The 26,365-nt window shown below is 36.5% G+C and overlaps 1 protein-coding gene across 1 annotated transcript in view; it reads right to left on the bottom strand.

Moving 5' to 3' along the window:
- Nucleotides 1-26,365, bottom strand: part of Tecrl (trans-2,3-enoyl-CoA reductase-like) — a 79,227-nt gene that overhangs the window by 36,111 nt on the left and 16,751 nt on the right. The window contains 1 exon segment of the mRNA NM_001108860.1: nucleotides 2,072-2,116. Within this exon segment, the coding sequence (NP_001102330.1) occupies nucleotides 2,072-2,116 (45 nt within the window).

The raw sequence follows: 26,365 nt of genomic DNA, 5'->3' as shown, positions 1-26,365 counted from the left end.
TAGTTCTACTCTCTAATTTAGGAGTAAGGAGTTCTGTCCTTTGCCTTCCCAGAAATTGTCACTATCTAAAGAAAAGTATACAGAGACAGTGTGCAAGCCAAGACAATGGACTTGCCACCCCTCATAGATCAAGCTTTATCTATTTAAGAGCCCATGATTTTCTTCCCAAGCAAGCTCAGGGCAAGCCTGTCTTCAGATAATTGCTCTAAACAATAGGCTCAATTCAGGAACACACCCTACATTTAGGTATTTGGCATGGATTTTGTATGCAAGGTGTGCACTACAATTTTCCATATTGGTAGTTATGAAATCAAAATCTGCTTATACCCATGTTTCAGTTTCTTAATATAGCATTTCAATGATATTAACTACTAGAAATTCAAGTCTACCAACTGGAACTCTGGGAAGCAGTAACACAGTAAAACAGTGTGGACAAAATTAATTTAATTCTGTGCCATTTTAAGTATGTCATGGGTATCTTCTTTCTGACTCTCAGAAGATGGATGGTCTCCTGATTGCTTTAGTCAACAGATTATCTGAGAAAGAGCTTGACAGTTCTAAAGCTAGGCCTCAAAATTCTTGACCGCCTCTTTTCTTATTCATATGGTCTGTTTGTTCTACTAAAGGGAAGGAAGCACATTGCTTGTCTCACAGTAGAGTTCTTGTGATTCTGTGCATACAAGATCAGTCATATGCTAATGGGTGATTTCAGCAGACTGTATGAGTCTAGCTATAGTCAACGAATTACAACCAGTTCAAAGAGCCACTGGGTAAATGTATGTTTGCTACTTAGTACACAAAAATTATATTAAGTTTGTTTTTTAACAGTATCTATTGGATGAGAAAATTAAGATTATAATTTCATGGGGCAATTGTTCATTATGCAAATTACACTATCAAATGCATTCAAGGAGCGCTTCTCAGTAGTCATGGTACCGATTTGCTCAGACTCACCGTTTCCTCTTTTATGGTAGTGCTTGAGGTTATTATATATTCATAAAAAAACGTTGATCGTAACTTTTAGCCTAATGGAACTGCGATGGTGGCTCTGCTCTTGCAAAAGTTGGCTGCTTTTCTAGAAGACCCAAGTACTGATGCCGCACTCATGCTGAGTAAAACTGTCTGTAATTTTAACTCTAGAAGATTCTACAATACACTGCTAACTTCAGTTAAATAATTCATTCTTTCCCTCAAAAAGGTAAATACTCAAATTTCTATCCAAACAGGTACTTAGAAGTTTTATTTTGCTCAATCCACTACCTGGTCCCAAAGTTTTAAGCCACCAGAAGATTTGTGCTAACACATAAATCCTTTAGTCCCATAGAGTATGCTTTAAATGGAAATTCTATTTGACACTGATGCCTGTGGCACTCTCACACAGACGTTTTTTGTGTTAGGAATTTGTTTGAATAATGCAAACATTCATTTAGTATAAGCCATACATTGTGGAGGACCATAAAAATAAGACATATATATGGTCATATATGTAGTGACAAAACAGTGTCTTTAAACTTTTTTTTTTGAGAAATAGGAATTTGACTTAAACTCTAGTGAAATTTAAGAATGATGAATATTAGCAAAGGAAGAAAAAATTCAATGTGTGTGAGGTGGCAACTCCTTAATAGGTGCTACTATAAAACACGACTAAAATTTTAAAAATGCACTCTACACACCTTGCAAATATCTAATTCTATCCACAGCTCTCATATAAACATAATGTTTTAAATGCTAGGTTGAGATCAATATCAATATTGGTGCAATATCAATAGAATTAGATTTTAAGTAAGACTCATTTTTACATTTGTATATTTATCTGTTGAAATTACTTCTATGAGAGAATGTTGCATTTTTCCCAAGTTCATTAATTTTTTGCCCCCCTTTCTCATAGTATTCTATTTGTTAAATCAAAATGGAATTTTCAAAAACTAATGTTCAATGATAAAAGGGAGAAACACTGAAGTGTTGGATTCAAATGAAATAGTATTTACATGTACACATTAGGTAATAAATGAGTTGACTTCTGAGGACAGATTCTCAATTATGTAAATTGATTGGTTGAAATTGGTCTTACCATATTCTAGTTGTAGGCCAATTCGAGAAGGGTACCACTTTGGACCTGTACAGTGAAAAATAACATTTAATCAGTAAACACAGAGACTTAGCTTTAAAACTTAGAGGGAAGACACGATCTTTATGAGAAAGGAAATAAGGTAGGTACTCAGTATCAAACACTCAGAGTAGTGGGAGGGTACTGGATCAAATTCTGACCTGACTATGAAGATATGCTCAGGTTATGAGCATGAACCAATTCTTGTGGTCCCAGAGAGCCAAGGTAGATAGTGTAATTAATTCTTCAATAATAATTTTTACATATTTATTTCACTGGAAATTTCTCTAGCTTTGGCACCTGAAAATAATTCTTCATTTGGAGTAAGTGCTCTGTCAGCATAAGACCCACAGTCTTAGACTATCCCTCAGAATGTCTACAGAAGTGAAGAGCTCCGTTAAAATAATATGAATGATCGACTTGGAATGTTGTGACTATATCAATAATTACAGGAATATCAATTTAAAATTTCTTTTTCAGCAACCTATATGAACAGATAGAATAATACTTTCTTTTCAAGAAGTCCTTAACATTTTAATAACATATTTCCATATTGAAAAATGATTTTTAAATTCAAAGATAGCCTGTTTCTACTGAAAATAAATTTTATGCAATTCTATTTAATGTCTATTGAAGTAAATGTTGAACAATTTTATCTAATTTTTAATGATAGATTAAATAAGTGTATTTTCAAGGAAATTCTTCCATTATTTATTTCCCCAAAATACATTTTAACTATTATCAACAGTGGGAACAATTTGGGCACACAAGGACAGTACCATCATCCTGAAGGCTCAACCAGAATTAGGAGTGCAAGGTCAGCCTGAGCTACATAGCACCATCCCGAGTTGTTAAAGTAAATACGTTTAAAAAGCAAACGTTTTAATTTTTTTATTTTTTTCCATCTTTATTAACTTGAGTATTTCTTATTTACATTTCGATTGTTATTCCCCTCCCCCCCCATAACTGCCCTCCCCCCAACAATCACGTTCTCTGGGGGTTCAGTCTTGGCAGGACCAAGGGCTTCCCCTTACACTGGTGCTCTTACTAGGCTATTCATTGCTACCTATGGGGTCAGAGTCCAGGGTCAGTCCATGTACAGTCTTTGGGTAGTGGCTTAGTCCCTGGAAGCTCTGGTTGGTTGGCATTGTTGTTCATATGGTGTCTCGAGTCCCTTCAAGTTCTTCCAGTCCTTTCTCTGATTCCTTCAACGGGGGTCTCGTTCTCAGTTCAGTGGTTTGCTGCTGGCATTCGCCTATGTATTTGCTGTATTCTGGCTGTGTCTCTCAAATGTTTTAATAATTAGAAGTGGTAAAGTTGTGCACTACTGAAATAAAAGAGTGAACTATTTCTGAGTTTACATCAAAAGGTACTTGTGTAAGGAGATTGTCATGGGAAAAATCTTAAATAATTTTTGATAAACTAAAGGGTACTTAGGTTTAATCATAAACAAAGTTAGGGGTGATGATTATGAAGTTTACACACAAATACTGCGACATCACTTTAGGATATGCTCCAGATAAAGCCATTGTTTTCTCACCCTTTGCACTATCTCACTACTTATGACTTATATATTCATTTGAAGTTTAATTTGTAAGCTACCACTATTTATTGAAAAAGTTTAAAAGGAGTTCTGCTACATTGTGATCTTCAGACAAGTAACATATGATGTAACAAAATGCCATAGAAAAGTCAACAGTTTTAATTTATCATGTGTGACAATTGATATTGAACCAAGTACAAGCCATTTGATTAGCATTTTAATGATAGTAATTGAGCTCCTATGTAATTTATACATAAGTAATCAGGTTCTGTTTATTTTAATAATATTCATTGAAAACATCACTTTCTTTTTTACATATTTTTAAATTTTATTTTTCTTGGATATTTTATGTATTTATATTTCAAATGTTTTCCACTTAATATGTCACTTTCTATAACAACTTATAATGCCATCTTGGATGGAAATGCCAAAGCAAAAATAACTATTGTTCTAAATATTTACATATATTTGTGTGTCTATGTATATGTATACATGTATAGTATGAATAGACACATACACAGATACATATATACATGCACATGAACATACAAATATATAATATATAATAAAACACACAAACACATACACATATACATATATACACATATATATATATACATACACATAAACAAGTTGTATACATATATATGTGTGTGTGTATCTATATGTGTATGGAGTGTATTATATCAAGAAATCAATTTGCAATTTTTTCAACTTGTGTGTGTGTGTGTCTGTCTATCTGTATAAGGGACTTCAATTATGTAACAGATCTTAGCATGTTTAAATAGCTTGAAGATATAAACAACGCTGATATTGGGTTACGGTGTCACAGGTAAATTATCATTATAAGAGTCTCCCCAATAAAAATGAATAGTTGAAAGAGAAAACTTGCATAATAGCTATCGTATTCTGATCACACCTTAAAAATCATTCCTAGCATTATTCAATAACACTGTGAAAAATAATGGAGCTTTGCTACAAGTAAAATATATTTCATTACATTACTTATCGCTGATGATTCACTAGGCAAGTAAAGATAACAGAGTCAATGTACTTACAACATTGTAACATCTTTTGAAAAAGGCAATGCATATGAAAAATCAAACTGGATAGACAAATAGTATCCATTTTATTTTGAAATTGTATCAGAAATAATATAACTTAATGCAGCATGTGCCCAATAACACAGATTAATTCCCCATTCACTCCTAGGAAATGACCAAAGGCAGGAGAGCACCAGCAGGTCTTAAATGCTTTTTGATTACAAACACTTGAGCAAAACATTGTGTCATCACCCTAATGTATCTTTTATACTGTAAAAAGAATATAACATTAGAATTAAATAATGTGGGATACTTTTAAAATCGAATAGAAATATTTTTACATATCTTTTTGACCTGTGAAATAAACTTGACTTAATGTACAGTAACTTTCCAGATTGAATCAAAATAATTGGAAATCTCATTGAAAACTCACTGTGAACTTGATGGCTGCCAGGTGCGTCTCAAATGACATCCTATTCTAGGTAAACTTTCTAAGACGGCCAAGTAAATTGAGACCATAAAGCGAGTGTGTTAGCAGAGCATTGGCGTTATAAAGGAGAGAGAATTTTCTAAACACACGATATAATAGACACATTGTGATCATATTAAATAAAAATATACACGAGCTTCACACCTGTTTCATTTTTCAGAACGTACAGAACGGTAAAAATGAGATATTCATGGGAAGCATGAACATGATAAATAGTGGTGGTTTTTATGAGATTTTTCAGAAATTTAGCATGTGTTCATCTGAAAGAGGGATGTTCAGAAATGAAAGCGATGCCTAACCCACCCCTCAAAATGTTAAATAGCCAGACCCGGTGAGAGAGAGACCCAACCGCCTGGTCAGGTGGGCACTCCTGAGGCTGCAGAGCAGAAGAGACCACCAACACTGCTCACCCCTGCCCACATCCCTGGCCCAAGAGGAAACTGTATAAGGCCTCTGGGCTCCCGTGGGGGAGGGCCCAGGAGCGGCAGGACCCCTGCCTGAGACACCGCTGGAACCTGAAGGAAACAGACCGGATAAACAGTTCTCTGCACCCAAATCCCGTGGGAGGGAGAGCTAAACCTTCAGAGAGGCAGACAAGCCTGGAAAACCAGAAGAGACTGCTCCCTGCACACACATCTCGGATGCCAGAGGAAAAAGCCAAAGACCATCTGGAACCCTGGTGCACTGAAGCTCCCGGAAGGGGCGGCACAGGTCTTCCTGGTTGCTGCCGCTGCAGAGAGCCCCTGGACAGCACCCCACGAGCAAACCTGAGCCTCGGGACCACAGGTAAGACCAAATTTTCTGCTGCAAGAAAGCTGCCTGGTGAACTCAAGACACAGGCCCACAGGAACAGCTGAAGACCTGTAGAGAGGAAAAACTACACGCCCGAAAGCAGAACACTCTGTCCCCATAACTGACTGAAAGAGAGGAAAACAGGTCTACAGCACTCCTGACACACAGGCTTATAGGACAGTCTAGCCACTGTCAGAAATAGCAGAACAAAGTAAGACTAGAGATAATCTGATGGCGAGAGGCAAGCGCAGGAACCCAAGCAACAGAAACCAAGACTACATGCCATCATCGGAGCCCAATTCTCCCACCAAAACAAACATGGAATATCCAAACACACCAGAAAAGCAAGATCTAGTTTCAAAATCATATTTGATCATGATGCTGGAGGACTTCAGGAAAGACCTGAACACACTTAGGGAAGCACAGGAAAACATTAATAAACAAGTAAAAGCCTACAGAGAGGAATCGCAAAAATCCCTGAAAGAATTCCAGGAAAACACAATCAAACAGTTGAAGGAATTAAAAATGGAAATAGAAGCAATCAAGAAAGAACACATGGAAACAACCCTGGATATAGAAAACCAAAAGAAGAGACAAGGAGCTGTAGATACAAGCTTCACCAACAGAATACAAGAGATGGAAGAGAGAATCTCAGGAGCAGAAGATTCCATAGAAATCATTGACTCAACTGTCAAAGATAATGTAAAGCGGAAAAAGCTACTGGTCCAAAACATACAGGAAATCCAGGACTCAATGAGAAGATCAAACCTAAGGATAATAGGTATAGAAGAGAGTGAAGACTCCCAGCTCAAAGGACCAGTAAATATCTTCAACAAAATCATAGAAGAAAACTTCCCTAACCTAAAAAAAGAGATACCCATAGACATACAGGAAGCCTACAGAACTCCAAATAGATTGGACCAGAAAAGAAACACCTCCCGTCACATAATTGTCAAAACACCAAACGCACAAAATAAAGAAAGAATATTAAAAGCAGTAAGGGAAAAAGGTCAAGTAACATATAAAGGGAGACCTATCAGAATCACACCAGACTTCTCGCCAGAAACTATGAAGGCCAGAAGATCCTGGACTGATGTTATACAGACCCTAAGAGAACACAAATGCCAGCCCAGATTACTGTATCCAGCAAAACTCTCAATTAACATTGATGGAGAAACCAAGATATTCCATGACAAAACCAAATTTACACAATATCTTTCTACAAATCCAGCACTACAAAGGATAATAAATGGTAAAGCCCAACATAAGGAGGCAAGCTATACCCTAGAAGAAGCAAGAAACTAATCGTCTTGGCAACAAAACAAAGAGAATGAAAGCACACAAACATAACCTCACATCAAATATGAATATAACGGGAAGCAATAATCACTATTCCTTAATATCTCTCAATATCAATGGCCTCAACTCCCCAATAAAAAGACATAGATTAACAAACTGGATACGCAACGAGGACCCTGCATTCTGCTGCCTACAGGAAACACACCTCAGAGACAAAGACAGACACTATCTCAGAGTGAAAGGCTGGAAAACAACTTTCCAAGCAAATGGTCAGAAGAAGCAAGCTGGAGTAGCCATTCTAATATCAAATAAAATCAATTTCCAACTAAAAGTCATCAAAAAAGATAAGGAAGGACACTTCATATTCATCAAAGGAAAAATCAACCAAGATGAACTCTCAATCCTAAATATCTATGCCCCAAATACAAGGGCACCTACATATGTAAAAGAAACCTTACTAAAGCTCAAAACACACATTGCACCTCACACAATAATAGTGGGAGATTTCAACACCCCACTCTCATCAATGGACAGATCATGGAAACAGAAATTAAACAGTGATGTAGACAGACTAAGAGAAGTCATGAGCCAAATGGACTTAACGGATATTTATAGAACATTCTATCCTAAAGCAAAAGGATATACCTTCTTCTCAGCTCCTCATGGTACTTTCTCCAAAATTGACCATATAATTGGTCAAAAAACGGGCCTCAACAGGTACAGAAAGATAGAAATAATCCCATGCGTGCTATCGGACCACCACGGCCTAAAACTGGTCTTCAATAACAATAAGGGAAGAATGCCCACATATACTTGGAAATTGAACAATGCTCTACTCAATGATAACCTGGTCAAGGAAGAAATAAAGAAAGAAATTAAAAACTTTTTAGAATTTAATGAAAATGAAGATACAACATACTCAAACTTATGGGACACAATGAAAGCTGTGCTAAGAGGAAAACTCATAGCGCTGAGTGCCTGCAGAAAGAAACAGGAAAGAGCATATGTCAGCAGCTTGACAGCACACCTAAAAGCTCTAGAACAAAAAGAAGCAAATACACCCAGGAGGAGTAGAAGGCAGGAAATAATCAAACTCAGAGCTGAAATCAACCAAGTAGAAACAAAAAGGACCATAGAAAGAATCAACAGAACCAAAAGTTGGTTCTTTGAGAAAATCAACAAGATAGATAAACCCTTAGCCAGACTAACGAGAGGACACAGAGAGTGTGTCCAAATTAACAAAATCAGAAATGAAAAGGGAGACATAACTACAGATTCGGAGGAAATTCAAAAAATCATCAGATCTTACTATAAAAACCTATATTCAACAAAATTTGAAAATCTTCAGGAAATGGACAATTTCCTAGACAGATACCAGGTATCGAAGTTAAATCAGGAACAGATAAACCAGTTAAACAACCCCATAACTCCTAAGGAAATAGAAGCAGTCATTAAAGGTCTCCCAACCAAAAAGAGCCCAGGTCCAGACGGGTTTAGTGCAGAATTCTATCAAACCTTCATAGAAGACCTCATACCAATATTATCCAAACTATTCCACAAAATTGAAACAGATGGAGCCCTACCGAATTCCTTCTATGAAGCCACAATTACTCTTATACCTAAACCACACAAAGACACAACAAAGAAAGAGAACTTCAGACCAATTTCCCTTATGAATATCGACGCAAAAATACTCAATAAAATTCTGGCAAACCGAATTCAAGAGCACATCAAAACAATCATCCACCATGATCAAGTAGGCTTCATCCCAGGCATGCAGGGATGGTTTAATATACGGAAAACCATCAACGTGATCCATTATATAAACAAACTGAAAGAACAGAACCACATGATCATTTCATTAGATGCTGAGAAAGCATTTGACAAAATTCAACACCCCTTCATGATAAAAGTCCTGGAAAGAATAGGAATTCAAGGCCCATACCTAAACATAGTAAAAGCCATATACAGCAAACCAGTTGCTAACATTAAACTAAATGGAGAGAAACTTGAAGCAATCCCACTAAAATCAGGGACTAGACAAGGCTGCCCACTCTCTCCCTACTTATTCAATATAGTTCTTGAAGTTCTAGCCAGAGCAATCAGACAACAAAAGGAGATCAAAGGGATACAGATCGGAAAAGAAGAGGTCAAAATATCACTATTTGCAGATGACATGATAGTATATTTAAGTGATCCCAAAAGTTCCACCAGAGAACTACTAAAGCTGATAAACAACTTCAGCAAAGTGGCTGGGTATAAAATTAACTCAAATAAATCAGTTGCCTTCCTCTATACAAAAGAGAAACAAGCCGAGAAAGAAATTAGGGAAACGACACCCTTCATAATAGACCCAAATAATATGAAGTACCTCGGTGTGACTTTAACCAAGCAAGTAAAAGATCTGTACAATAAGAACTTCAAGACACTGAGGAAAGAAATTGAAGAAGACCTCAGAAGATGGAAAGATCTCCCATGCTCATGGATTGGCAGGATTAATATGGTAAAAATGGCCATTTTACCAAAAGCAATCTACAGATTCAATGCAATCCCCATCAAAATACCAATCCAATTCTTCAAAGAGTTAGACAGAACAATTTGCAAATTCATCTGGAATAACAAAAAACCCAGGATAGCTAAAGCTATCCTCAACAATAAAAGGACTTCAGGGGGAATCACTATCCCTGAACTCAAGCAGTATTACAGAGCAATAGTGATAAAAACTGCATGGTATTGGTACAGAGACAGACAGATAGACCAATGGAATAGAATTGAAGACCCAGAAATGAACCCACACACCTATGGTCACTTGATTTTTGACAAAGGAGCCAAAACCATCCAATGGAAAAAAGATAGCATTTTCAGCAAATGGTGCTGGTTCAACTGGAGGGCAACATGTAGAAGAATGCAGATCGATCCATGCTTATCACCCTGTACAAAGCTTAAGTCCAAGTGGATCAAGGACCTCCACATCAAACCAGACACACTCAAACTAATAGAAGAAAAACTAGGGAAGCATCTGGAACACATGGGCACTGGAAAAAATTTCCTGAACAAAACACCAATGGCTTATGCTCTAAGATCAAGAATCGACAAATGGGATCTCATAAAACTGCAAAGCTTCTGTAAGGCAAAGGACACTGTGGTAAGGACAAAACGGCAACCAACAGATTGGGAAAAGATCTTTACCAATCCTACAACAGATAGAGGCCTTATTTCCAAAATATACAAAGAACTCAAGAAGTTAGACCACAGGGAAACAAATAACCCTATTAAAAAATGGGGTTCAGAGCTAAACAAAGAATTCACAGCTGAGGAATGCCGAATGGCTGAGAAACACCTAAAGAAATGTTCAACATCTTTAGTCATAAGGGAAATGCAAATCAAAACAACCCTGAGATTTCACCTCACACCAGTGCGATTGGCTAAGATCAAAAACTCAGGTGACAGCAGATGCTGGCGAGGATGTGGAGAATGAGGAACACTCCTCCATTGTTGGTGGGATTGCAGACTGGTAAAACCATTCTGGAAATCAGTCTGGAGGTTCCTCAGAAAATTGGACATTGAACTGCCTGAGGATCCAGCTATACCTCTCTTGGGCATATACCCAAAAGATGCCTCAACATATAAAAGAGACACGTGCTCCACTATGTTCATCGCAGCCTTATTTATAATAGCCAGAAGCTGGAAAGAACCCAGATGCCCTTCAACAGAGGAATGGATACAGAAAATGTGGTACATCTACACAATGGAATATTACTCAGCTATCAAAAACAACGGCTTTATGAAATTCGTAGGCAAATGGTTGGAACTGGAAAATATCATCCTGAGTGAGCTAACCCAATCACAGAAAGACATACATGGTATGCACTCATTGATAAGTGGCTATTAGCCCAAATGCTTGAATTACCCTAGATCCCTAGAACAAACGAAACTCAAGACGGATGATCAAAATGTGAATGCTTCACTCCTTCTTTAAATGAGGAAAAAGATTACCCTTGGCAGGGAAGGGAGAGGCAAAGATTAAAACAGAGACTGAAGGAACACCCATTCAGAGCCTGCCCCACAGGTGGCCCATACATATACAGCCACCCAATTGGACAAGATGGATGAAGCAAAGAAGTGCAGACCGACAGGAGCCGGATGTAGATCGCTCCTGAGAGACACAGCCAGAATACAGCAAATATAGAGGCGAATGCCAGCAGCAAACCACTGAACTGAGAATAGGTCCCCTATTGAAGGAATCAGAGAAAGAACTGGAAGAGCTTGAAGGGGCTCGAGACCCCAAAAGTACAACAATGCCAAGCAACCAGAGCTTCCAGGGACTAAGCCACTATCTAAAGACTATACATGGACTGACCCTGGACTCTGACCCCATAGGTAGCAATGAATATCCTAGTAAGAGCACCAGTGGAAGGGGAAGCCCTGGGTCCTGCTAAGACTGAACCCCCAGTGAACTAGTCTATGGGGGGAGGGCGGCAATGGGGGGAGGGTTGGGAGGGGAACACCCAAAAGGAAGGGGAGGGGGGAGGGGGATGTTTGCCCGGAAACCGGGAAAGGGAATAACACTCGAAATGTATATAAGAAATACTCAAGTTAATAAAAAAAAAAAAAGAAAAGAAAAATTGAAGGTCCACTCACCTTAGAAGAAAGACCACAAAACACCAAAAGGAATGTTCATCCAATGACAATGAAAAAAATAAAATTAAAATAAAGCAAGAAGGGGCAGAGGAGCTGATGGGAAGGGAGGCAAGATGTGAAGAGGTGAAGCCAGGCCAGGTAGGAAGCATGTCCGATGTATCTTGGTGAAAGCCCTTGCCTTTACACCTGTCACAGTGGCTCAACTCCTTAGAGAATGGGGAGGGGGAGGAGGGTCATGAGGGGGAAGATGGGTGATATGGGATAGGACACAATAAAAAAAAAAATGTTAAATAAACCAGCCACAGTTATTTAAGAGACTAGCTAGAGGCTTAATTGGAGGAAAATAGATTTTTATACGTGGTAAGCATGTCTTTATACTGAAAGGAGTGGCAATTGGATTCTTATCATTGATGTGTATCACACACATATGTTGGAATTAATGTACAGTAACTTTCTAGATTAAATCAAAATAATTGGAGGTCTGAATGAAAACCCATTGTGAACTTAACAGTTAACAGGCACATTTCAGATAACGCCCCATTCAAGATAATCTTTTGAAGACAACCAAGTAAACTGAGAGCATAAGCAAGGGTGTTAGAAAAGCTTCACCAGGCTAAAGGAAGATGCTTTCCTAAATATAAGTGAAAATAGTTACATTCTTCTCAAATTAAAGTGTATGTGTGCATCATACACATATATACATATATATACATATACATACATGTGTATATACATATCCATCATATCCATCATATGAACACATATATACACAAATATATGATTGGATATAAAACATAAAAATTAGGAAAAAGTTTGTTTTATCCACATTGTAGGATATCAATAAAATAAGTATGGAATTCAGTGAATATAGAGACTATGAAACCAAACAGTGTTTTCACTGCACTCACCAATTAGTTTTAGTGGATACTTTATTTTTATTTTGATTCTAAATATTTTATTCTCTCTGCTTTAAAATTTTAAAGTGTTGTTTCTATATAGAGTTTATATATACAATACATATAAATGATATATAAAATTATTTAGTATGTATATTATATATAACATTTGTATAGAAATATATATAAAGACTGATATTTAATTATAGAATTACATAATATTATATGTAATATATGTGACATATTTTAATTATATATTATAAATATATAATTATATATATGTAATACTCACAAAGTCTTTCCCTAATGACCATTGACATCTTTTGCAGGGTTACAAACACTATGAACAATTTTTCAACAAAGGTGTGTGCCTCCTTTTATTTTTTGGTGCTTGTGTTTCAGCAATTATATTTTCACATCGCCTCACATACATAAAAGTATTTTGTGTTCTTCATATTTTTCTGGTTGCTTTTATCTGTGTAGATTTCCGATTTATAGTTCACTCACTATTTTATAAGATCTTAAAAGATCATTAGACCATCTTTGAGTTTAAAAAATAATTTCTTCCTTTTAGAATTAAGACATCATAGAAAAGAATAACATCGAAAGAAGACACTGAGCAAATAAAGTATCATACACAATTATAACATAAAATTATAACAATATAACTATTCTAAATATAGAATAGTTTTTAATTTGCTTATGGAAGATAATATTGATAGTCATTATTATCCTTGTAATGAACAAAAAAATTTAAAAATAATAATGCAAATTCTGTGAATTATTCTCATTTTAACTTATAATTCCATGACTTATTTATGAAGGACCTTGAAATAGTGATCTTATATCTTAAAAAGGGAAGCTGTTTTATTTGAAAGTAGCATAAGTTCACAAAACTATCTTTCTATTTTTATAAATATTTCCCCAATAACTGCCGCTGTTTTCTCTTTCTGTTATTGGTAGCAGCCTAGAGTTTAGCTTTCCTGTAGCCGAAAGCCCCATTGCAATGTGAAATTTTTATTTTCACAAAATAAACTCGCTACACAGAGATAACAAAGCTATAAAGAAAGCACAAAGACAGGATGTCTTTTGTGTAATGCAATAATGCAGTTGCTACAGTATTTTATGAGTCAGTACCAACAGGGCATAACTTCTGGTGCTTTTTTTTGTCAAAACTAACATAACACATCACCTGAAATGACTCCTTGATGTGCTCCAACCTCTGGCTTCTTTGTTAGTTCTCTAAAATAATTGTTTCATTTGTTGGGAGTGATGCACTCACTACACAGTTTCAGTATAATTAGACATACATGTACTCATGGCAAACCATTGCCTCGCAGTTTTATAAATACCACAGACATAATGAGCTAATCAAGCTAAACTGGACTGTGATTCCAGGCAGGCACTTCGGGTTTAATATGAGATGTGGAACAGTGTTTATGAATCTGTAAGAAAGAAAGAAGTGTTTGCGTCCTCCTCCCCAACCACTGAAACTATTTCATGCAAATCAGCAACCATAAAATGGGAACACTTTTGCATACTAAAAAAGCAAAAAAAAATGTAATGGCTAGAATGTAATGTAATGTTGATATTACAGTGCTTGGGTAAGAGAAACAGGATAGCATAGAAGTATATAATCAATATTGCAGAGCAAATGTCTTTTCAGGAAGATAGAGACATGGTTTAAATAAGAAAACTCAAATAAATAAAGAAAAATGAACCTGAATAAACAAAGACTCTGACCTATTAAGAAATAGGAGGATAACCTAAAATAATATAACGATCTCAAATCTCTGGCATGTTTCTTCTCTGCAAGGATTTCCAGAAGTTTGTGCTCAGAACGAATAAATGAAGTGCAGAACACCTAGGTCATTCACTCAGAGGGTAGCTATGACTACCAGCTCTTAACATTGGGTTAGAAAGAAAGAGGCAAACTAATCTTTAAAAAGTCATGTATCATGAAAATTTCTACAGTCAACTAACCTATATATAGACCCATAAATCTAAAAACAATTTATGTCAGAGATTTATTTTCTGTCACTTTTGTCTCTCTGTCTCTGTCTCTCTTTATACATATACATATATAGCTATATGATGTATATCACTATAACTTTTAGATGGTGGCTTGTTCTGGTTTTGAAATAAGAATATGAAACCTGAAATGAATTTTTCAATGTGAGAAACTCTGTACACATAAAATACTTCAGTGTATAATATCTTGTATCACTTAGAAACCCAACCAAAGAATAAAAGCAGTCCTGGTGAGATATGTTTGCAATCTTATCACTTGGGAGGTAGAGTCAGGAAGATCAGGAGTTCAAAATCACCCTGTGCTATATAGATAGTTTAAGTGCCACCTGGTATAAGGAAACCCATCTCAGTAAAACAATTGCGCGCGCGCGCACACACACACACACACACACACACACACACACACACACACACACAGACACCAAAGAGAAAACAAGTAGCAAAAAGATTTCAGAAAAAGCCTGAGGTTAAAGAGAGCAAATTTATATAATACATAAACATTACTAGTCAGTGTTAAAAACAAGGTGCTTACAGTTACAAGTATATTTATCATAAGTGCATCCACTACTTAAAATCTGATGACTTTGAGGTTTGAATAAAGATATTAAAAACTAATACAAATAGCCCAGACCAAAGAGCAATTAGTCTGAGAAGCATGAGAAATCAGAGAAAAGAAGCATTAGGACTGAAAAATGCCCACTAAGAACTTCAAATTTTCATGTTCTTCATTGTCTCAAAAATGAACGGTTGATGATACCTACATGGAATCAATGTGCAACAAGCAACATTTAATTGGGTGAGATGAATATTACTTGAACCCAGCAAAAGTGAGATGACACTAATAAAGCCTACCATGATTCTCAAAGTAACCAGTAAATGGCAGCTGAGACCTATGGAATTTGAGCAATGAAGCTAGCTTACGTGTAGGCTGTCACGATTCACCCTGTGGAACATCTGGATAGAACAAAATGGCAGAGGAAAAGTAAGTTTGCTCTCTGCTTGACCTAGCACACCAATCTTCCTTTCTCACGTTAAGCACTTCTGGTTCTTGATCACCGAAGGATACATGTGGGGATCCAGTTGTTGACACTGATAGCCTCATAGATTGGTTTTGGTGTTTCAGTGGAAGGCAACAGATGTTGACATATTTCAATCACTGGAAGAAATCTCTTTAGATCAATTTCTTTATGTCAATTGTTCTCTCTCTTTCTCAGTAGTTATAAATATGTAGATATCTCCATGTAGTATTGGCCATGTGGTAAAGCAGGACTAATATACATATTACTTAGCTGTGTAAACTGCTGGGCACTAGTAGTGATGAAATCCGTACAAGTTAATGAAAGAGTGTCAAGGTTTCTGAAAGTCTACAACAAAGCTGATATTATTGGGAATCTTGCTAAGGTCGATGAGCTTCAACTTCAATTCATTTTTGGACTTTTCAAATGCAGGATTATTCTGTAATAAGAATAACTGCACTCATTCAGAAGACTGCACATTGTTGCCCCACAAAACCTTGTCACATATGAAATGGCTGGTGCTCAAGGTGCTTAGAGAAGAGCTCCCATGCTACCTGGACTCATAACACATCGGTGCATGCCTTGTTTGGAACAGCTTAACATGTGCAGTTTATTTTCTACTCTCTCTTTGATTTCAGTGGTTTTCCCCATGTAAAAGATCTCCACATGTGGCTGTTCCTCAATGATTATCTTTATACAAAATGTCCCTGAATAGTAGCACTTGCTTCTTTTACACAACCAGTCTCTAGGTAGAATAATAATCAAATATTCGCAATATTCAAAAATTATTACTCCACTATGTTCCTTTTGAGAGCTATCTCTCCTGAACAGATTCTCATGCTTGGCAAAGTTAATAGGACTTCAATCCGTTTCAGTCCACTCATTGCTGCTCATTTCTCTTTCTAGGAGTATATTCCTCGATACTCAATCAGCTGTAAAATATCTTTCAAGTTCAACACAAGAAAAGGCCTGTAAGTTCATGCATCAGTCTTTACAATCCTGCCTTACAAAATCTTCCTGTTCACAAAAATGTTAGCTCCGTAGTTATCCCTTTATTGCTACAATGTAGAGAGGCTACAGCAACCTGTTCCAGTGTCCAGAGATAGAACAGGAATCTGTGATGCATATCGAGTAACTCACACTTCTGTAAATAGCACTTGACTCTCTCCTCGAAGACTACTTAGCCTTTCCTAGAGTCCATAAGCTAGCGAGTGTGTCCAAATGCTCATACAGTATGTGTATCCAGGAGCACTGAGTCCTTAGAACTGTCTTTCTTGTGATTTAGCCACCTCCATTCTTTTGAAAATAAACTAGGAAACATGATACTACTAAAATAAAGCTACAGATCCAATCATATCTTCATATAATTCTAGTACATCATTCACAGAAGTAAAAAAAATCAGTCTTACAATTATGGAAATTTATGGATATTCACACTCAAATACACACACATGAACACACACACACACACACACACACACACACACTGCGGGGCAGGGCTATGAGTATGCAAACAATTCCAAGCCTAAGGAAAGTCAGAGACATCACATTCCCTAAATGAAAATGATATTAACCATAGTGATAAAGATATCACGCTATCATGATACTGGCACAAACAGATGGATAAACCAATGGAGCATTATGAAGGCTCAGAGATAAATTTCTTTGACTATAGAAGCCTAAGCTTTAACAAAGGATGCCTGTGGAAAGATACCATCCTTTCAGGTAGTGGTGATGGCAACAAAGTGCATATGCAATCAAATGGATAAAATTAGATCCACTTCTCTTGTGCACAAAATATCAATTGAAACTGCATCAGAGAACTTAATTTAAGGCACGAAACAATACAATTGTTAAACAGAAAAAAAAAGTAAACAGTTAGGGACATAGTTGCAGGTGAAAAATTAGTGTGAATAGAATCACAATAGTAATGGATATAGCCACAAAGGTTGGCCAAATGAAATACATGGAATAAAGACATCCTTAGAGAAAAGAAACCATCAATGGCATAAGTGGACAGCCCAGAAAATGAGAGAAAATCATTACCTTTAGACAAAGAGGAAATATCTATAGTATTTGAAGAACAGAAAACATTAATCATCAAAGGAACAAAGCTGCCGATGCATAAATGGACCAATAGGAAAAAAGCAGGCAACTGTCAAAAAAGAGCTACAGGTAATTATTAGAAAAATATAAAAGTGTAGCCAGGTATGGCTTTAATATAGTACTCTGGAGGTAGAGGAAGGTGGGTCTGTGAAAGTTAGAGGCCAATCGGAATTTACAGTGAATTACAGCTTAGCCCGGACTATTAAAAAAAAAGAACTTTTCTAAAAACAAATCTAAATTAAAGTGGTCAATCATGCTAGAAATCAGAGACTTGTGGATATGCAAATTTAAATTACTTTGAAATATCAACTCATGCTAGTGAAACCAGTCACTATCAGAAAAATAAGATTAAAACTATCACTGAAGAAAATATGAGGAAAGAAAAACCCGCATATAGTTGGAGGGAGACTAAAGCACAGCTTCTCTGTGAATTAACTGGGCAATTTCTAAAACATTGAAAATAGAATTATCTTATGGCCCTCCTATACCACTCTTGCTCACATAATCAAGGAAGGCCATGTCATGAGCTTAAGGCTATTCCTTATGGATGCCCAGAAAAACATAGTTCACCAGCTCATTTCAATTTTCTTTTAGAATTAGTGACAACGAAGCTAGGAAAGTTCCCCAAAACATGGAATAGCAATGATACACACACACACACACACACACACACACACACACACACACACACACACACAGATGTTTAAAGATAAGAATATTTTTCTGAAATTTCTTTATTGGTACATTAAATATTTTTTAAATGAAAACCACTTTCCCTTGAAAATATTGGAAGCATTTTAATTTTGGTCACGTATTACCTAAAGATAAATGAAAATTTCCATACTTCTAAGTAGTACTAAATATTCAGAGGTATTTCTTCTGTAAAACTTGCATAAATTTTATTAACTTTTAAATGTCTTACTAACTATACCTTGAGCAAATTCCAGAAAAGAAATTCAAGAAATGTCAATGCTTTGTAGAGATAAGCAGTTTGTAGGTGTTCTTTAAGATTTTATAAGTTACTCAATTAAGGAGGATATCAGTTTTCTCATTATTTCTTGAAATTTACTCAATAGTTTTTGGATTGCCTCCCTTCCGTGTCTTGAGTTATGCAAATTTTTGAGACTGTATACTGAATGACAGAAACAAAGTGTGAATAAAGGCAGAATTGAATAGATATTAACTTTAAGAAGTTTACTGATAAGATGTTACAGTCACTAACTCCCTTCCCCTCTTCTGTAAAGATCTGGAACTTAATGGGGACTGCTCCAGGTCACTTCCTAAACTTGGCTTTTTCTCCCTTTGTTCCCTTGGTAACTCAGAAACAGTAATAGCAGTAAAAATATTTGATTTTTTAAATGTTCTTTTTCAGTTATTAAAGAAAAGCATTAAAAGGAAATCAACCAGATGAATTAAATTCTGTGCCGAAAAATGTTGTACTCAAGAAAGTAAAAAAACAATGTGCACTTATTTCCAAATTCAGAAATTATCAAAAATTTTCTTTCTTAATTAAGAATCAGTAAACCTCAAAAGCAAAATTAAACTGTTCAGCATATTATAATTCTTCAGTAGAAATTCGTCCCATCTGTAAAAATGTATATATGACAGATACATTCAGGAGTCAGCATAAGAATTCAGCAGTTAAAATCTCTTTCAGCTAAGTCTGACAACAGGCATACAATCCACAGTGTTTACCTATTGTAGAAAAGAGTACTAATTCATAAAACATGTCCTATGACTTCCACTCTCATGCCATGGTACACATGTACGAATCCATATATTCATACACATACACACAAAAATAAATACCAAAATAAAATTTTAAAATCCATTCAGAACAACTATGTACAGGGTCTGTCTTAGACATGAGCATCATAAATTGTCTGCATGATGAATCATTGGTATAATAAAGAATTTAAAGAAAAGTCGGGAAAACATATTCCAAAACATTCATCTTAATAGATATAATAGAGTTTTCCGGAAATAAAACTATTTTCTTAAAATTATTTTTCATCAGTGATTAGCAAGCAAATGAAAGCAAGAGAGGGAGAGAGAGAGAGAGAGAGAATTTTCTAGTACAATTCATAAGTTCCAGTCCATTAGTCAAACATAAAGTACTTAAAAGTTGTAGACTGAAGCTTGCTTATTAGATGGTTGCAGAAAGAAGAGCATGTTTACAAAGTGATGGAAAGGCACAAACGACTGAGAAATGTCAGGCCAGCATCCTGGTATATCTGATCTAGGAAAGACTATATCTTGTTGAAGAACAGCAAAACATAACAATTGTTTCAGTGTTTTCACACAAGATGCTTCCACAAAACAAATGTATCAATATATTTTTCTTTGAGGATTCAAAAAAAAATAAGATTTTAAGAATTAAATTCTAAAAGCAACACAGTATGTCTAAAAAGCAGTTAAGAATTAAAGAGAAAATTTAATCCAACACTGTGATTGTTCTGGCAAGGGATAACATCTAAAGATCTTTTAGGTTAATGTGATCAGGCTAGAATGCAAATATGCTCTGAATTACAGTCATAACTTCCTAAAATCCAGATGTATGTTTAGTATATATCTTGTTTAGGATTAACCCTAACAATTATTAAGTAAGGCTAATTTATAGAAGAAAGTAGCCATCTTTGAAAGTGATTTCTAGATGCACCTAACCCTCAAGAGATTGTAGTCCCCAGAAAGTTTAGGTCTGGTGAGGTGGGGACATCCTTGTTGAGACATGGGGGGGGGGCGCTGTTGGGGGTGTGTGGACTTGGAGGGGAATAAAATCTGGAATGTAAAATTAAATATATAAATAAAATAAAAAGAAAGAGAAAGTGAGAGGGGCAGAAAAAGTGATGAATCAGACAAAAATTGACAGAATGAGTCAGAGGTAGGATATGTTCAACTCTTATGAGAACAGCATAACAAAGAGAGGTTACTCTGAAGAAGATCTCAGAAGATGGAAAGACCTACCATGATCATGGATTGGCAAGATTACTCTAGTAAAAATGACCATTTTGCCAAAAGCAATCTACAGATTCAATGCAATCCCCATCAAAATTCCAGCAAAATTTTTTTATAGAGATAGAAAGAGCAATTTGAAAATTCATTTGGAATAACCAAAAACCCAGGATAGCAAAAACTGTACTCAACAATGAAAGAACTTCTGGGGGAATCACCATCCCTGACTTCAAGCAGTATTACAAAGCAATAGTGATAAAAAAAAAAAACTGTATGGTATTGGTACAGAGAAAGGCAGATAGAGCAGTGGATTAGAATTGAAGACCCAGAAATGAACCCACTTATCTATGGTCAGTTGATCTTTGACCAAGTAGCTAAAGCCATCCAATGGAAAAAAAAAGATAGCATTTTCATCAAATGGTGCTGGTTCAACTGGAGGTCAGCATGTAGAAGAATGCAGATCGATCCATGCTTATCACCCTGTACAAAGCTTAAGTCCAAGTGGATCAAGGACCTCCACACCAAACCAGATACACTCAAACTAATAGAAGAAAAAGTGGGGAAGATTCTCGAACACATGGGCACTGGAGAAAATTTCCTGAACAAAACACCAATGGTTTATGCTGTAAGAATCGACAAATGGGACCTCATAAAACTGGACATGGTTGGGCACCATTGGAAGGAGAATCCTTTGGTCCTGCCAAGGTTGGACCCCAGTGTAAGGGAATGTTGGGGGTGGGGTAAGAAGGGGTGGATGAGGAGGGGAACACACTTATAGAAGAAGGGGAGGGAGAGGGATTAGGGGGCTTATGGACAGGAAACCGGGAAAGGGAATAACATTTGAAATGTAAATAAAGAAATATCCAATTACAAAAATTAAGGTTATGACAGGCAAAAAAAAAAAAAGAAAAGAAAAGAAAGGAAGCATGCAATGAAAGATAACAAGCAGCAAGCAGCTGTGGTTTGTGATGAGTTCGCATTGGAATTTTACAGAAACAGTTTTACCTCCAGGTTGCAGAGAGAACAAATTCACACAATAAAGTCAGAATGAGCCAGAGAATAAGTAGTAGCCAGATGATTAGAATATTTGTCAAAGTTAGCAGGAAACTAGCCAGAGCAAGTCAGTCAGAAGCCGAAAGAAGCTGATTGAATCAGTCAGCTTGGAAGCTTCCTTGCCTAAGCCTAGGGATAGAGCAGAGAAGGAAATGCTATAGGAACAGCCCAGACCCTGCAGTCATATAGCTCGTGTGTGTCTCTCTTCTCACTTCATCTAAGGAAATGAAAGTGACAATTACAAAGAATTACAGTGACATAATGTGTATATTATCTTAGATAAGCTCATGCAGGCCATTGCTCTCACATTCAAAGACCCTCACCAAGCATGCTCATGTGTTTATGCATAGACCTAAGTATTAGAGGCAAACGTGGTTACTGTTCTCTGTGATGCTTATGACAAGGACAAATGACAGGATGATCTCAAGTAGCAGTAGAGTCTGTTTCAGTAGTTTTTTTGTAAATCATAAACTTTTATATATTGAAGTTGTAGTTTTGAAGAACAAGTTTGTGAAAAATACTATGAATAATGCATGACTTTTTTCAGGAACTGAATATTAGTGTAAGGAATGTCAGTACATGCAGATATGATAGCCAAATATTGTAAGGTGTATTTGGAAAGTGTTGATTACTACAGCATTACAGTAAAAGTCAGAAAGGACAGCATTGGGATGTTTGTATCACAAAAACCAAGAAAATGATGCTGGAAATACACGGGAATGAACAATGCATAAATATAGCTAATGGAAGTGATCATATATATCATATATAGTGTTATGAATATTGGATATATTTGTCAGATGTGGAGTTATGAGCTATATCTGGATATACAAAAGGCTCAACATCAGTGAATACCCTGTAAATTTGACATAGAATATGAGAGAAAATTGTTTGTTATAATCCACAATATCAAGATTGAGTAACCGAATTTAGTTCCTAATTAAGTAGTTATTAAATGATAGATTATCAAATAAGCTAGAAATTGAGCATGCTAAACATAGCTTGCTACAGGATATGAAGATGGCATGCAAATATAGAGGTGAGGGTTTGATATGCAGCAGAAAATATGGAATGGAGCAAGGCACACTTCACCTTTTAATTATTTTAAGCCACGGTACAGTTTATACCTTGAAAGTGAAAAGCCCACTGGGACAAAAATCAGAAATAAGACAAAATCAGAAAGATCAAAAAGGATGAAGTCTTAAAATTAGGAAGGTAAGATTTATTGAATACCTAATTTTCATCAATAAGCACCAAGAAAATTCAAATCAAAGCTTCATTGAATGTCCTTCTCACTGTAGCCATGATTACGTTGACCAAGAAAAAGGAATCGCTGCCACTCTGTAAGCAGGGAAGAAAACTTTATATTCTATGTCTTGCAATCTAACTTGGTTCAGGCACTGTGAAAAATACCTATAAAGAAAAAAATAAAGAAAAAAAAGGAAGAAAACAAAGAAACAAACCCATTATCCATAACTCCCAGCTCTCCCATATGTAGCTACTGAGGCGGTTTGAATAAAAATGGCCCTCAAAGGCTAATATGGAGTGGTGTGGTATATTGGGAGGTGTGGCCACGTTACAGGAGGTGTGGCCTTTGGGAGGAGCTGTATCACTAGAGGGTGGGCTTTGAGGTCTCAGAAGTTCCATCCTGACCACTGTGTTACTGTCAGTTTCTGCTGCCTGCAGATCTGAGGGTAGAACTCTCACCTACCTCTCTAGCTCCACATCTGTCTGCATGCGCCCACGCTTCCTGCCATGAGAGAAAAAGGACTAAACGTCTAAAGCATAATCCGGGCCCAGTTAAATGTGTTTCTTGTAACATTTGCCTTGGTCACAGTGCCTCTTCACTGCCATAAAACCCAAAACAGATAATTCCTCCAACACGTCAAGACCAGAGACACCTGAATATGTACATTTATGCAAACACTATTTTCAATAACCAAGGAATAGATTTATTCTAGGTTCCAATTTACCATTACAGTAATGAATAAAATGTGGTGTATACACAGTGAGATTTTTACATGGCCCTGAAGAAGAAAATATTCCATTTGTAGGAAAATATGGATAGAATTAAGGATCAATATATTCATAAATAAGTCAATCCCATAAACACAAAAGACTTGTCTCACATGTATTCATGTGTCTTATAAGGTATTTGTGTTTCTTATGTATAAACATACATATATATATGTATATATAGATATATATATATGGGGAGAGAGAGAAAGAGAGAGAGAAAGAGAGAGAGATTCTTAGAGATGAAAAGTGAAAGAGAAGATAGGAGAAAAGAAAAACTGAAATATATATACTAACAAAGAAATTATTATTAATATCACAATGAAAAGCTGCTGTACAGAAAACATGTCAATGAATTTAGTTAACAAAATATTTTTTTTCTTGTAAGAAACAAAGTCTGCTGTTTGGAATGGTTTCTTTATTCATTTAGTGTCTTAAGACATTAATAATTCTAATTTTAGACTCCAGGGCCTGAAGACAAATAGTATGAAAAAGACATGACATGATGTTAATTAAGAATCAGAAAAGAAAGGTTATAAGCCCTAAAATGTGTGGATTTTCATGGATAAAGTTATTTTCCCATAAATGTATATGTGGTACTTTGAATCATTATGGCCCCCATACACTAATGTGTTTTTTTAATAATTGTCCATTAGGTAGTTGCACTATTAAGAGGTTTGCCCTTGTTGGAATGCATAGCCTTGATGGAGGAAGTGTGTCACTTTGAAGGTGGACTTTGAGGTCTTACACACTTAAGCTATGACCAGTATATATCATAGTCTCCTTTTGCTGCTTGTAAATTAGTTTGGAGAACTCTCAGCTTCTTCTCCAGAACGGTTGCCTAAAACTGTCATGTTCCCCAAAATGAGGATAACGGACAAAACCTCTGCAACTGTAAGCCACCCCCAAACAAATGTTCTCGCCTATAAGTGTTTCCATGGTCAGGGTATCTCTTCACAGCAATGGAAATCATAATTAAGGCAGTATGTAATGAACTTGAAAACATTCCATATGCAGCCACCAAACCCAGACACCTGCCAAGAAGTGCTTGCTGACAGGAGTCTGATATAGATGTCTCCTGAGAGGCTCTGCCAGAGCCTTACTGATACAGATGGGGATGCTTGCAGCCAACCGTTGGACTGAGCACGGGGACCTCAATGGAGGAGTTAGGGGAAGGACTGAAGGATCTGAAGGGGTTTGCAACCCCATAGGAAGAATAACACCAACCAACCAGACACTCTGCCCCCAAAGCTCCCAGGAACTAAACCACCAACCAAAGAATACACAAGGAGGAACCCATGGCTCCAGCTGCCTATGTAGCAGATGATGGGCCTTGTAGGGTATCAATGGCAGGGGAGCCCTTGGTCCTGTGATGGCTTGATGCTTCAGGGAATACTAGGGCAGAGTGTGTGGATGGGTGAGTGGGTGAACACCCATGTGGAGTAGGGGGAAATGGGTAGGATGAGGGAGGCATGGGAAGGGAAACAGAGAAGGAGGATAACTTTTATACCTCTCCTGGGCATATACCCAAATGATGCTCCAACATACAACAAAGGAACATGCTCCACTATGTTCATAGCAGCCTTATTTATAATAGCCAGAATCTGGAAAGAACTCAGATGTCTTTCAGCAGAGGAATGGATTCAAAAAAATGTGGTAAATCTACACGATGGAATACTACTCAGCAAACAAAAACAATTAGCTTGAAGGGGCTCGAGACCCCATATGAACAACAATGTCAACCAACCAGAGCTTCCAGGGACTAAGCCACTACCCAAAGACTATACATGCACTGACCCTGGACTCTGACCTCACAGGTAGCAATGAATAGCCTAGTAAGAGCACCAGTGGAAGGGGAAGGACTTGGTCCTGCCAAGACTGAACCCCCAGTGAACGTGATTGTTGGGGGGAAGGCGGTAATGGGGGAGGATGGGGAGGGGAACACCAATAAAGAAGTGGAGGGGGAGGGGTTAGGGGGATGTTGGCCAGGAAACAGGGGAAGGGAATAACAATCAAAATGTAAATAAGAAATACTCAAGTTAATAAAGATTAAAAAAAAAGTTTTAATTGTGATTGGCTATCCATGCCTTGCTCACAAAAAAGTAATAATAATAATAATAATAATAATAATAATAATAATAAATATATATTTAATTCTGTATAGGCAACTTTCTTATAATATGAATGATGTTACTATTTGCACTGCACTGTGACTGAACTTGTCATAGCATGGGGATGGCTACATATAAACCTATATATCAATTAAAATTTTCTATTTTTTAAAGAAATAATTTAATTATTCATTGAGTTTAGCTTCAATTTTCATACAATGAATCAATATATGATTATGAATTAGAATATATTCTCCAAAATACAAGTT

The sequence above is a fragment of the Rattus norvegicus genome, chromosome 14 (assembly GCF_021556685.1).
Source record: "Rattus norvegicus strain SHRSP/BbbUtx chromosome 14, alternate assembly SHRSP_T2T, whole genome shotgun sequence".
NCBI lineage: Eukaryota > Metazoa > Chordata > Mammalia > Rodentia > Muridae > Rattus > Rattus norvegicus.
Note: the sequence above shows the minus strand (reverse complement) of the source record. Positions and strands in the feature narration are given on the sequence as shown.